This window comes from Micromys minutus (assembly GCF_963924665.1).
Source record: "Micromys minutus genome assembly, chromosome: 22".
NCBI classification, from domain to species: domain Eukaryota; kingdom Metazoa; phylum Chordata; class Mammalia; order Rodentia; family Muridae; genus Micromys; species Micromys minutus.
Genome location: NC_137957.1, coordinates 42,680,596 through 42,694,427, shown reverse-complemented (window position 1 = coordinate 42,694,427; position 13,832 = coordinate 42,680,596). Strand labels below are relative to the sequence as shown.

Here is a 13,832-nt window from a genome sequence, read left to right as displayed (position 1 = left end):
TTGAGAACCACTGTTCTAGAGGGAAACTAGGGTCCTTGCCTTCATTGGCCTCAGTCTGGCCTGAGGGCCCACACTCCGCGGCAGGCCTGTGTTTCCTTTCTCAGTGGCTCTGAAGGAAATGAAGAAATAAGCTGACAGATTTCCAGTACTGTGACTTCACTTTTCCCTCAGATCCCCTTCAAGGTCACATGACCTTTGCTGCAGCTCCACCTCCAGGAGCAGCCCTCGGTTTCCTCTTTAGGAAGCGGAACTGAGGACAAAGCCTCCACTTCAGGGTGGTCGGCAGGAAGGAAAGCATCGATAGGTACGCCGTCTAAACATCGTTGCTGCCTGGTCTTTTCTTAAGGATCATCATTTTCGTGTGGCCACACCTGAACAAGAAACCTATGTCTACATGAACCGCCCACCTGTTAAGGATTTGTCTTAGGACCAGGGACCTCTCACTGTTAAAGTGCGTGGGGAATTAGGGTGGGGGCTGAGGCGGCAGCCAAAAGAGGGACAGATATGCTCTCCCCCCTCCACCCTAACTGTAAACGGGAGCTACTACTGAACTAAGTGTAATTCTTTGCTAGCATCGCAGCTCACAAGTTTGAGACGCAGATCACTCATCAGCCAGTCATCGGTTGTGCTGAAACAGAACGGACAGTGGGGAAAACTCCTGTCATTTCCAGGGGCGTTGACACCTAGAGATAATAGGTGACCAGAAATGGTGACAGTCAAGCAGGCTTGACTCAGAAAATGAACCATTCCCAAAGTTTCAGCACCCCCATGGGATGTCCTTTAATATCATTTATATTACTACTTCTCTCCCTCCCCCCCAATACCTTTGTCACTAAAATCATTTGCATGCACCCCAAATTCATAAACTGTTGCTATGGCAGCCCTTCAAGAGTAGCGATATCCATCATACCCCCACTGAGTATGGGGTAGATGGGAGTACCCATTATGAATCTGGCTTACAAAACTGGCTGAGAGAGGAGAGCCCTGTGTTTAATGCACACACACACACACACACGTGAATGGTTGCCAGTACTGGTTCTGTTGCCACTGTTCTCTCTACCCTCTTGCAGTACTCGGTCCATGCCGCATCCATGGACCCTAGAGCTTCAAAAACTGCTGTTTGCACAGGATCTGATCAAACCACAGATTGTGAGGGGAGGTCAGTGGCCATGTTCAAAATTCTGCATTTCTAAACAGGCTGGTGGGCACTGCTGGTCCACAGCCTACACGCTGAGTGTCACGGCTCAGCTCAGACCCTAAAGGGCCCCTGTTTGACTTCCATTTCATACATGGTTGCAAATGCTAAAGCGTTTACAGTAGCTGAGGGCCTTTCTTCCCTCTTTGGTCACAAGCTTCTTAAGGACAAGACCCATCTACTTTTCCTTTCCAAGTTCCACACAGCAGGTGCTCTGTAAATATAGCTGACTGGCAGTCTGTTCCTACCCGCACAAAAGCCCCTTCTCCTCCCTGCCAAGAAATCAAGAACTGTCCCCTGGTGCTCTGCGGGCAGCTTTCTTCAGTTGCATTACCCACAGGGAACGCTATGTCTTCCATTGCTGTCCCCCTGCTGGCTGAGGCTGCCAGGCACCCGCCCAAACCCATCTTTTAGATTTCATCCTAACTGTCAACACATGTCCTGCATTTCTTAACAAGGGCGGGAGAGCAATTGCAGCCAGGGTATTGGCTCTCAGGGACAATGCACCCCCTTCCTTTCTAAGGAATCTGTCCCCCTTTAAAATCCAGGCTGGAAAGGCAACTAGAACCAAGAAACCTGCCCCACTGATTTCTAGGCTAATACCCCTCAGGCAGCTGGTAGCTGGTTCCCAAGAAGCACCTCCTTTGGTAAACTCTCCATATCTTAACCAGGCAAATAGATATCAACAAAGTAAGATGCCATTAGACTTCTGCCTGCTTAAAAGCCAAAACACAGAGTCTGAGCTTTGTGAACCATCCAGACAAAGGCTGCCTCCCTCTCCGTATTCATCCGTTAGGAGAAAACATACCAATAGGTCTGGAAAAGCAGGACTATGTAAGTTGCCAAACAAAGAGAAGAAGGAGGAAGAGGATGAAAGGAGAAAGGAAAATAAATAACCAGAGAGAGCCCAGATATCTGACTGGAAAACATACAAAAAAGTGGGATTCAGAAGCAGCAGCAAAGCTGGCTTCTGCCTTCCTAGACCCGAGCGGCCAGTCTTTGATCGTTTCTAATTCACAACAGGCGCTCCCTTCCTCCACAAGGCTGAAATGCTTTCAGATGCTTGATCTATTTATGGTGGATTTTTCCTATGATCACCTACTGTAAAAAGCACAGGTATGCCGCCAACGGCAGGCCTGCAGAGCTTGTGCCCAGGCATCCTAATTGACGGGCACTGGTGGCAGGCAGGGGACAACCTCACACATGGCCTTCAGCTGCTGAAGAAACACTGGGAACCAGGGACTCCATAAATGGTGCGACTCTCCCCGGTGGAAGCCATTTCCATGTCCAGTGCCAAGGGTTCTGTGGTTAGTAACTCCAGGAGGGGAGGGGAAATCTTAACTCTTAGATGGCATTAAGTTCTCTGCGTGGATAAGTCTGTCCACTAAAATGGTTCAACTCAGTTCTCTCTTTCTCATAGGCTCTCTACCTGTCACCAAGCTGTTATACACCGTTTTCATGGAGATCTTACTACCTAGGGAAATGTCGGCAGTATTAATTTCTGTCTCCAAAAACTTGACACTTGATTTATAATAACAGCTCTCAAAATATGGGCTGGGATTCCAGAGTCTAGAAGACTTCTTTTAGAGAGTCTAGAATATCAATGTTACTTCTGTAGTTTTAAGATATAAATACATGCTTATATATTTTAATGTTTGAAACATCTTTTGATTTTTAATTTACTTGAATGTAGTAATTGGAAACTGGTCATTGCCTTCAATAACTAAGAGTAGTGTGCCTGAAACTCCACTCACTTTTAAGGTTAAGGAAGGACCATCTCCTGAGTCTTAGCAACATAGCAAGGTCCTGTTCTAAAAATGTAAGCAAGTTGTGTACATATGAATATATGTAAAATATGTATCTAGGTAAGAATAAAAAGATTTTTTGGGTAAGGTCTTTTTAAATGTGATGTACACACACGATGGGTTACAACTATATGTAGTTGGAGGAGTCTTCCCCAAAACATGGTCAGGTTGTCACAGGAATACCCCACTACACTCATACCAATTTGTCTTAGTCAGGGTTTCTATTCCTGCACAAACATCATGACCAAGAAGCAAGTTGGGGAGGAAAAGGTTTATTCAGCTTACACTTTTACATTGCTGCTTATCACCAAAGGAAATCAGGACTGGAACCTAAGCAGGTCAGGAAGCAGGAGCTGATTCAGAGGTCATGGAAGAATGTTGCTTACTGGCTTGCTAAGTTTGCTTCCTTATAGAACCCAGGTCTACCAGCCCAGGGATGGCACCACCCACAATGGGCTGGGTCCTCCCCCCTTGATCACTAGTTGAGAAAATGCCTTACAGCTGGATCTTATGGAGACATTTCCTCAACTGAGGCTCCTTTTTCTGTGATGACTTCAGCTTGTGTCAAGTTGACACAAAACCAGCCAGTACAGGAGCATTATGTGAAATTCTCAAATAATCAATAAGAATATGTTGGAAAACAAAACTATAAAATGACTTTGGAGGTAGCAACTTCTTTTCCTATGAGCAAACGACAGAGACAATATCGTTCAATATTGCTTCTTCCATAATATTCCTTTCATCTACCTTATTCACTTATGCAGATAACAGCTGCTGGTGTCAGAATTACAAGGGCCACTGGGGAGGCAAATGCATTTGTATCAAGCTTTTCAAGCTGCCTCACTAAGGTCCCTGATATGTACCGTCTTGGTCGAGCACAGAACGCTGGCCTTGGGGGAGGCAAGTTGCCTAAACAAGCAACTTTAAAGATGTTGCTCGCCCTTAGATGTCTACCTTGTGTTTGCATGGAAAGAACATCAGGCCCAGTGCATAATAGCAGAAGGCAGGGTTTCATCTAGTAATAGATAGCACAGAAAAGCAACCTTCCAGCAAAGAACAACAGAACAGCTATTAATTACTTGATGGTGATTCAAAAATTCAAAATTCCAACTTATTTGACACAAAACCCAGTAGTTTGGATTCTTGAGATAACTTGTTCTACAGTATTTGGAATACAAGGCAAAGTTAGATTATAGGCACTGTGATTCATTGTTCACTTTTGGTTTTTGAGATGGAATGTCATATAGCCTAGGCTATGTAGCAGCTATGTAGCTAAGGTTGGCCTTGAACTACTAATCCTCCTGGCCTATGTAACAACACCTGGTTCCCATTTGCTTCATTTTTAAAATGTAGAGGGTTTTTGTTCTGTTTTGGTTTTTTTGGGGGGCGTGGGGGGCGTGGGGGTTGGTTGGTTTGTCTTTTTAAAGTACAGATATATTACATTTTAGAAACATTTCTATTCAGTATTGATTAAAATGACCAGGTTCTAGAACAAAGTGAACCCTTATCATTGCAGACAGCCCTACTCTTTAAAATGGCTTAACCCTTGTCATCCAGATTTATCTGCTGTGGCCACATGTTGCTGAAGGCTCTGAATAGGCAAAGTTTAATTGTGCAAGGATTCTGAGGATCTCAATGACACACACTTCAGCTTGATGGAATTTCCCTAAATCCACAAGGCTTTATTTATTATTTTTGTTAATAAAACCTCCCAGCAATTGTTTTTTGTTCCAACTGTGTGTGTTTCAACTCATGACGCCATTTCACACCGAGAGAGGATGAAGATACAGACATTGTCACATAGCAACAAGTACAAGACATGTCACCCAGGACAATGACTTTGCTTCTATATCTCCCGTTTCCAAAGACAATCGTGTGGGGTCAGAATGGCCATTGGGTAAAACTGGACATAATCTTAAGAAATTGAGGGTTGGAGAGATGGCTCAGTGGTTAGAGCACTGACTGCTCTTCCAAAGGACCTGAGTTCAATTCCCAGCAACCACATGGTGGCTCACAACCATCTGTAATGAGATCTGATGTCCTCTTCTGGTGTGTCTGAAGACAGCTACAGTGTACTTATACTATAACTACAGTGTAAACATAATGAATAAACAAATCTTTTAAAAAGAAGAAATTGAAATAGTTTAGCACACATCATGAGGAAACGATTTCACAAGTGATTTGCATAGTCGATATATTTTTCTCTTTAAATTCCCCACTTTGTCTTACCCTGGGGGGTCTGTGTTGTTGACTCTGTAGTCAGCGGTCACTGAATAAGTCCCTTCAAGGCCTTCACCCAAGCACCTGCTGGGGCTCACTTTGGGTGACTTTTTAAAAATAGAGGAAAGAAAGTCCTGATGTCACATGAGGTCATAAAAATAAGATTCCAGAGCAATAAACCAGTTGCACTCAATTTGTCACACATCTCATCCATGTGCAATCACGACTATCTCTTTATGTAGTTATCTGAGAAAAATTCAGAACCAAGAAGTCCAGCTGATAAAGGCAGGTCTAGAGAAATCTTATGTTCCTTAAACCCAAGTCCTAAGTGTTAGTGACACACAGTTACAGGCTCAACTATTCAAGATGACATTTTCATCTAAGTGGGAAAGGTCATATCCCCCAGAATGGAGAAATAAAGAAACAGCTCAGTGTCCTTTGCTCTCTGATAACTGGAGACCCTTCAACACTACACTTCAATGGGAACACAACAACGACCCTGGAATATAGACCCCTTTTTATATCTGAATTGCATAAAAACTAATATTTTTCACTTTGAGTAAAATAAGCACATACTCCTGGCGGCAGCAATGGTTATTACATTACCAGCTCCAACTGTTGTACCAATGCCTGCTTTTAACCCCAGCTCTCACAAAAGAGGGGTGAGAGGAATGCCAAGTTCAAGGCCAGCCAGAGCTCCCCAGAAAGAACCAGGATAGCCAAGACTACAGAGCAAGACTCTGTTTCAAAAGCCAACAACTAAAACAAAAAACCAAAACAACCTTTATCTGGTCCCATGTTATAAATTAACAACAGTCTAGGAGGAAGCAGCCGATGCTGAGAATACCAAAGTTTCTATCACATACAGTGTTAAATACCTATGTCAGATACCTGATGTAGTTCTGGGCTCACTGCGTTCAGTCTTTCTATATGGTGGGTTTTGTTCTGAGCACATTACTTGATTTATTTCCAGTTTACAAAGACCTTGAAAGTCAGGTATTATTTTAATCACATTTTAGAAATGAGAGAATCAAGGCATAGAAAGTATATGAAACTTAGTACATGGTTCAGCATGAATTTAAGTTATCTAGAATGCTCCATTGGTACCATATAGTAATGTTTGATAAGAATATTATCTATCTATCTATCTATCTATCTATCTATCTATCTATCTATCTATCTATTTATCTATCTATCTATATGTTTTATATGGTCAAATATATAGGACAATCATAAAGATAGCCAATCACAGCCATGATAAACTGAAATGTTAAATTGTATAAGTAAAACAACTTTCGATACAAGTAGGACATGGGCTACAGCATGACATTTTATAAAAGACAAAGATCATAAGCAGGGCATCCTGGGGAATTTTAGGAGGAGGTTTTTGATGCTATCTGGAGAAGGCTTGTTTGAATGACTTTGAAGAAGAAAGATGTCTAGCCCAAACAGATAGATAAATACAAGTCAAACATCAAGTAAAATAAAATCATGAGACCTAACACCTGACATATGAAATGTAACTTTAGATATTTCGTGTGTGTACCAAACTGGCCCATAAAAACGTCCTTAGGGAGCATAAAAGGGCAAACGTCGTATGGAAGTGGATTTCAACTTGAAAGACACGAGAGAGTCAGCTTATAGTTGGCTTCCTGTGAACTCATCTTAGAGAGCGAAACACGCATGGGGTGGGATGAACCCCCCCTTCTCCCTGCTAACTCACTCAGCCCACCCACACCTGCTCCGACGGGATCTAAACACTGACTCACATGTAGAGACTGTAGGAGCTCTCTGCCTTATGGAGGGGAAGAGCTTGAAGTCTGGCTTGTCGTCTATCGGTGTAGCTCTAAGTGAAAGCCTGACCCTGTCTACGCAGAACAGATTCAAGAGGGACAAGACAATATCATCATTTTGATTTAGAGACGCTGTCTGTTAAAAAGTAAAAATAAAAATAAAACCTATAGGCTGGAGAGATGGCTCAGTGGTTGAGAGCACTGCTCTTCCAGAGGTCCTGAGTTCAATTCCCAGCAACCACATGGTGGCTCACAACCATCTGTAATGGGATCTGATGCCCTCTTCTGTTTCTGAAGACAGTGACAGTGTATATTAAATACATCAAATAAATAAATCTTTTAAAAATAAATAAAACCTATGGGGACAGAGGTCATATTCTCTCTGTTTATGGAATAATCTGCAGCCTCTGGGAAATTAAATGGCAAGGTCTTGGTTCTTCTTCATAGTTTGGTCTTTGTTCGGAATAACACAATTCAGTAACTAGTTTCCCCAGGATGTTACACTCTGAACCAACCCAAGGGTTTCAGGGTCAAAAAAAAAAAAAAAAAAAAAAAGATCTCATTGTATCAAGAACTGGCTTTGAGTGATGGTGAGCCAGGGCTGATCTCTTGTTGCTAAGACTCACTCGGATATTTGTTATCTAACACACACAAGTGCATCTAGAAATGTGGCCTAGAATTAGAATTTGCACAGAAGTTACTGATGGCCAATCATCATTAATGTCCCTCAATAGAGACTCCATAGAGAAAATTAGGAAGGTGAGCTGGTAAAAATAGAAAATTTTAATAATACTGAAATTTTCTTTAGAGGTCCATAAAGACTCTAAGTTGTCATCTTAAAGTAAACTGGTCACTAGTAATTTATGTTAAAAGAACAAGCATGCTTTCTATGTCTGCAAAAGCAATAGCAATAATTTCATACCTACTTCCTCTCCTAGATCCCCTAAGATTTTAAAAGAATGTATTTCCAAGAGTATTGCAGAAGACACTTTCACTCAAAATTTTAAGGGGATGATTTATTAGAAAGTGACTTCAGTTTGGATAGCTTATTCCAACATGAGTGTTGGAAGAATGGTCTTTAAAATTGTCATCGATAAGGAAACACTGTAAAACCATGTGTTCCTATAGATCTTGGAAGTAACCTGGGAAAGGTGTGGTGCTGGCCTGTAATCCTAGCCCTGGAGATGCTGAGGGGGGAGGACAGATTCAAGGCCAGGAGGAGCTACAGAGTGAGACACCACTTAAACAAACATGAAAACGGGCCAGAGCCATGTCTCAGGCCCAAAAGAAAGCAAGCAGCCAAGAAAATCTAAGCACAAGTTTCCTTTCTCTCAAGCTTGCTAGACAAGCGGGGAGTATTGGTCCTGTTTACCAATCCCCTTACCTTTGACCTTCCTGCTGCTATTTGAAATTCCCTGGGAACAAGAGGGAAGCGTCTTCAGCCCCACTACTCATGAAGCAACGACACACTTGTTTTCCTACAGTTTTTTTTTTCAATCGATTTATTTAGAGAGATCGAGAGGAAAGAATTACCCAGTCCTTTATTTATCTCCCTGACAGGTGCAGTACAGATGACCATAAACCCAGGCACTAAAAAGGAAGAATTCTGCCAAGCATTAAGCCCCTCCAGGGTGCATTTACCCCAAGTATTCTGTCTTAAGCAGACCGACAGCCCAAGCCTGCACTGTGAATGTCCTGCGTGTCCAGGCAGCCCTTTTCTGGATGGGTTGGGGGTGGTGGGGGCGGGGTGGCTAATACTATAATACCCATTCTGACCATTTCTTTTGCCTTGTTTGTAAGATAGCATCTTACTATGTGACCCAGGCTGGCCTTAAAGTCTATTCTCCTACTTCAGCCTTCTGAATGTTGGGATTCTAGGCATGTAATGCCACAACACACGTGATAGTAAAATACCTTACATTCCTCACCTGAGACTTTTTTTTTTTTTGACAAACATGATCATGTGGAGCTTGAAGAAAAACAAGTGCTCTTGACTTAAAAAAGTGGCCTCCTCCTTTCTTCTCTATTCTTTAATCTTGCTTCTTGTAAATTAACTTTCCTCTAATTTAAGATTATATTATAATATATACAATATGTTAAATTATATTATTATATAATATCATATAATTTAAGATATATATATCTTAAATTTTATGTATGTATATTTATCTTTCCAAATCAAGTTTATTTTGGGACTTTAAATAAGCCATCCAGTGGCTTGCATGTGGAAACTGAAGGTCACCGAGTAAATATGAGAGGGAGGCTTCCCATCACTGGGATCCTTTTCTGGCCATGACTAAGCCCCAAGCAATGCTGAGAAATAGGCAAGAGGTGAGGGATGCCACCTTCGATTCAGGGTGGGTTTTGGACTCCCCAGAACATTACATTCTAGGGACTGGGAAAGCAAAGTATAGGAAACGAGGCAAGCTTCCAGACTGAACATTGTCTCTGTGACCATGTTCCCTCCTGCTCCCACAGAAAAGACCCATATAGACACAGACAGGATTGTACATTGAACGTCGGTAGAGCCAAAAAGCCACAGCTTTGATTCTGGAAGTTAAGGGGATATACCTTGGCCGTTGCAGAGCAAAGAGCCTTGTGTTGCCCTGTGCCTTCAGCATTAAAGAAAAGGTCTGGCATGAGAGAGGAGAAAAATTATGACCCAACCAGATGTTTTGATCAATGCCAAAGATTTGGTCTGTCCTGATAAGTTATGTATACAAAATCTAACAGCACCAGCTAGCCACGTGATAAAAGTGAAGTTCATCTTCTTGAGGCCTCAATCCGATGTGTGAGAAAAGAATCTTTCAACATTGCATAGAACCTAACCATCAACAACTCCCAAAGATTTTAAAGCACCAAGCCTTGTGGCTTTCATCATACACGCACGGTTCAGAGGTACTATCATTGTTATGTGTTTATGAGTCATTCATCTTGCTTGTATATTTTTATTACACTTTAGTGTGTGTGTGCGTGTGTGTGCCCATGTGTGAGCTTGTAAAGATCAGAGGACAACTTGTGGTAGCTGTTTCTCTCCTTTCACCACATAAGTGTTGTAGGTGTCATGAATGGAACTATGGTTGTCAAGCTTGGTTAACAATTACTTTTATCTGCAGAACCACCCCACTAGCCACATATTATTTTTAAACTAATAAAAATTCTGTCCTTTTTGCCTAGAAAAGGAAATTTTCCAGTGGCAGGTTCTGTCTTTGCATATTAGGACCCAGAGGGGCAATTATCCATGAAGATAAACAGAAATCACCAGATAGATCTGTCTGAAATGGAGTGGAGTCAGGCATAAGTAATAGATGATCAGTGAGTTGATCCCTTGGCAAGGCACTCTGGGAGATTCCTACCAGCAGACGCTTCCTTTCAATGCCTCCTCTCGCCGTCTGATGGGAAAACCATAATGGCCTCAGGTTCTATGTGAATACAGACTGTAGAAATGGGATAAACAATACAGTTGCCCAGATGCATATGCAATGGGGCAGAGTGCAGAGCGGACAATGGGAATAGTTACTCCCGTTCTGGGCCAGGGCGACGTCAAGAGCAGAGCAGCAGGCATGAGGCCCTGGCTTGGATGCCAAGCACCACCAAGGGGAAAAGATGATTTTGTTTCTGAAGGAGTCCTTAGATAGCCAAAATATTTTCATGGCTCCAAACAGGAACTATACCAATTCTTTTTTGTCCCCCTTAGGATGACCCACTACCCGAAGAACTGACACCAGACTCCATGAACTAGGCCACTGGAGGTTGGAAGCATCTAAGTGAGATGTCCTTTGCACCTTTAGGTGCTGAAAACTCCGTCTCTTTGCCAGATCCTATCAAGACTCACGGCCTAGTGTTCCCTCCCAGCCTTGGAGGAGAAGGAAGATTCGTCAAGGCTAAAGGAGCTGGTTCTCTGGGGGAGTACCTACAGATAGTTCCGATGCATGGTGTGTTTTATTCTTGGTACTGCGGTTCACAGGGTGGCTTCAGTGGGATAACAGCCAACAGTATTGACTGAAATCATCCTGTTTTTTCAGAATAAAAATGACAGCAGTCGCTAAAGGCAACAGTCTCAAGAAGGCAAACTGAAGAGGTAGTTCCTCTAACAATCGGTTCTGCTGGCAAGGGAGTTTTAAAAAGGAAATCTCTGTACTTCCTCGATGGCTTTTAAATATATCCGTGAGACTTTGGGGGATGCCACTTCCCACCAGCCAAATTTAAAACTAAGCAAAGAATCTATGGGTATAAAATTACTGTTCTGGGTGGAGGGGCTCCTAGTCTGACAGCAGAAACAAACCAAACCAAACCAAAAAAAAAAAACTTGTGGAGACTTTAGTCTTCATGTGAATTTATATTTCAAATGTATAAAATATATATGAGTAAAAAATATATATCTTCTTTCTAGCTCTATAATTCTATTCTTTCTAAATGTAGACTAAATTGGATCAAGTTACCAAAGCAAACACAAACCATCACTGCAACCAGCAGGCAGAATAATTTAATTCGCTTTATTGGTTCTGCAGCCTAGCACCTGACTTATTAATCTTGGAGCTTTCTTGTTGTTTTTAGTTGGGATTTCAAACGGCAGATGAAATTCAGACTAATTAAAAATAATCTTCTGTTTTTAGTTAGGAATCAGACCAGGCATTTCATCCAAGTAAGCCTTGAAGAGGCAGGTCAAGTGACCCATCAGATAAAAGGGACTTTTAATACTCAAGTCATTCATTTGCATTACAAATAAGATACTTTCTCAGGGGTTAGGCGCACACACTTCCCCAGAGTTGGGATTAAGTTCCCGAATTAATGCATGCATTTGGTGTGGTTATTTTGGGAGAAAGACTTCACCCATCAATGCTCTCTGCCACTAAATAGGGCCAACCTGTAACTGATCACCCCAACCTGTCAACACCAACTACCTAATTACATAAAGAAAAAAACACTTAAACGCCTTTTCAGAATTTAGTTAATAGCTCAACTTCAGCTTCAACACGTGGCGTCTTTTGCAAACTTCTTCACAATGATGGCAACAAGAACATTTAGGAATTAAAAATGAAAAACCTAAATATTGTTTTTTTATGTCCTCTGCTAAGCTTGAGTATGTGCATCTGTGTGTGTATGTAGGTGTGCTTGTGTCTACAGAGGAGAAATAAAAAGATTCAAAAGCCCCAAGTGAAGCGGACTTGATTTAAATTTTTACATTTTTGTATTAGTCTCAAAGAAGCAAAACATCAAAACCTTGGCTTGTCAAAAACTTGGCTCATCAAAAACTTGGCTCAAGACTCAAAGGTATTCCTCTCCTAGGTAATCTTTAGTAAAGGATGAAAGATTTATATCATCCCAAGGGAAGCCAGAGTATGAAGTAATATCTATAAAAGATGTTTCCATTAAAAGTTAATGTTTTCACTATTTTCATAACTGCTAATACTAATTTACTTACATTACTAGCCAGCAATTTTAAAACACTGACTTTTTATAGAAAGGAGAAATTTCTCTTCTAATGAAAACTACTCCTTGTCTTTCTTTGTCTGTTCTAAATTATTTTTCTTAAAGGCTACATATTTTAAGATTCTAGCAGTAAAACTCCGAAGAGGCACAATCTACCAACTATATCCAGAAGGATTTTCTTTTCAAGCAAGAATTTCAAAGCTAGGCTCCCAAAGGACAAAGAAGAAGAATTCATATTTATATATTTCAAATGCCTTTCTTTGAAAAAAAACTACAAATAATATCACAAATTATTAGGAAAACTTGACCAAATTTATTAAGTGCTTGAAAAAGCATCCCATACCTCAATCCCTGCAAACTGCAAACACAAGGTGGGGATTTAGAGAAACAAAGTAAGAAAATCAGCTTGAAAATCCAGCCTCCTTATCATGAACAGTTCATATCTTTGATTTAAGCATTTCAAGGCCCTCTAGACATTGAAGAATAATACTTTCATTTAATCAATGATTGCTTTATAAACTATCTTTTTCAGATATTTCTCAGTTATATAGTCTTCTGGCCCCTTCACACTCAAATATTTTTATCTTTGCATCCCATTAATTCTACTGTTTTATAGTCTTTTTAAAAACAATCAGACTGATTAAAAATAAATACCGAAGTAAACATTAGAGACCATAATAAGGATACTTATAGGTGTTCTTACCCTCTTTCTTAGTGGGTTCTGGCATGACCACAATAAAAGATTACTCTCCGGAGGGTTGTCTCCTCCCTAGCAGCAGTTGACAGAAACCCCAAGGGCAGTGGAGAGATGGTGCGGGTCAGTGTGACAAGCAGCTGCTGAGAGGTGGACCGTTTTTATACAGGCTCTGGCCATCAATCATGTTGGCACCTCCCTTCTTCAGCACAAGGATGCTGAAACCTGACAGCTCTGGGACCTTTCTCACATCTGTTGTCTGCGCTCTGCTCTCTCGCCTGCTGGAAGGACTCTCCTGTTCGTCTCGTGTGGCAGATGCCGAGCATCTCTAACTTTCTAAATTCAGCTGTGCCGCGTGCTCTTTCCTGTTCTCGGCCTGTTCGACAGATGCATGTGCCGACTCAGCAGTGAACAGAGTTTTTTGGGTGATAAAATAAATAAATGAAAATCATACTTCGTGCGCCTGGCTTCTCTCTCAATTTTCACTAAGACTTGGGGAAAAAAGGCATATTAGGAAAATCATTTTTATGCCCACCTTAGTTGTTCATTTTCCTTATTTCTTAATTAATGAGATTAAAATTTTTTATTATATTTCTACACTAATGTTAACTAGTCAAACTGAATTCCAAGTTAGATATTTTGTATCATGCACATGATGAAGGTGTTCTGGAATTGGAGTATGGGGTGGTTTC

General features: G+C 41.3%; 1 protein-coding gene across 7 annotated transcripts in view; it reads right to left on the bottom strand.

The window, feature by feature from the left end:
• The window catches only part of MYBPC1 (myosin binding protein C1), a 79,653-nt gene extending 66,362 nt beyond the window's left edge, over positions 1-13,291 (bottom strand). For all 7 annotated transcript variants that reach the window (XM_080936019.1, XM_080936015.1, XM_080936017.1 and 4 more), the window contains exon 1: positions 13,150-13,291. In XM_080936019.1, coding sequence (XP_080792145.1) covers positions 13,150-13,174 — 25 coding nt within the window. In that variant the 5' untranslated portion in view covers positions 13,175-13,291. The remainder of the gene's footprint in view (positions 1-13,149) is intronic.
• Between the last annotated feature and the right edge of the window lie 541 nt (positions 13,292-13,832).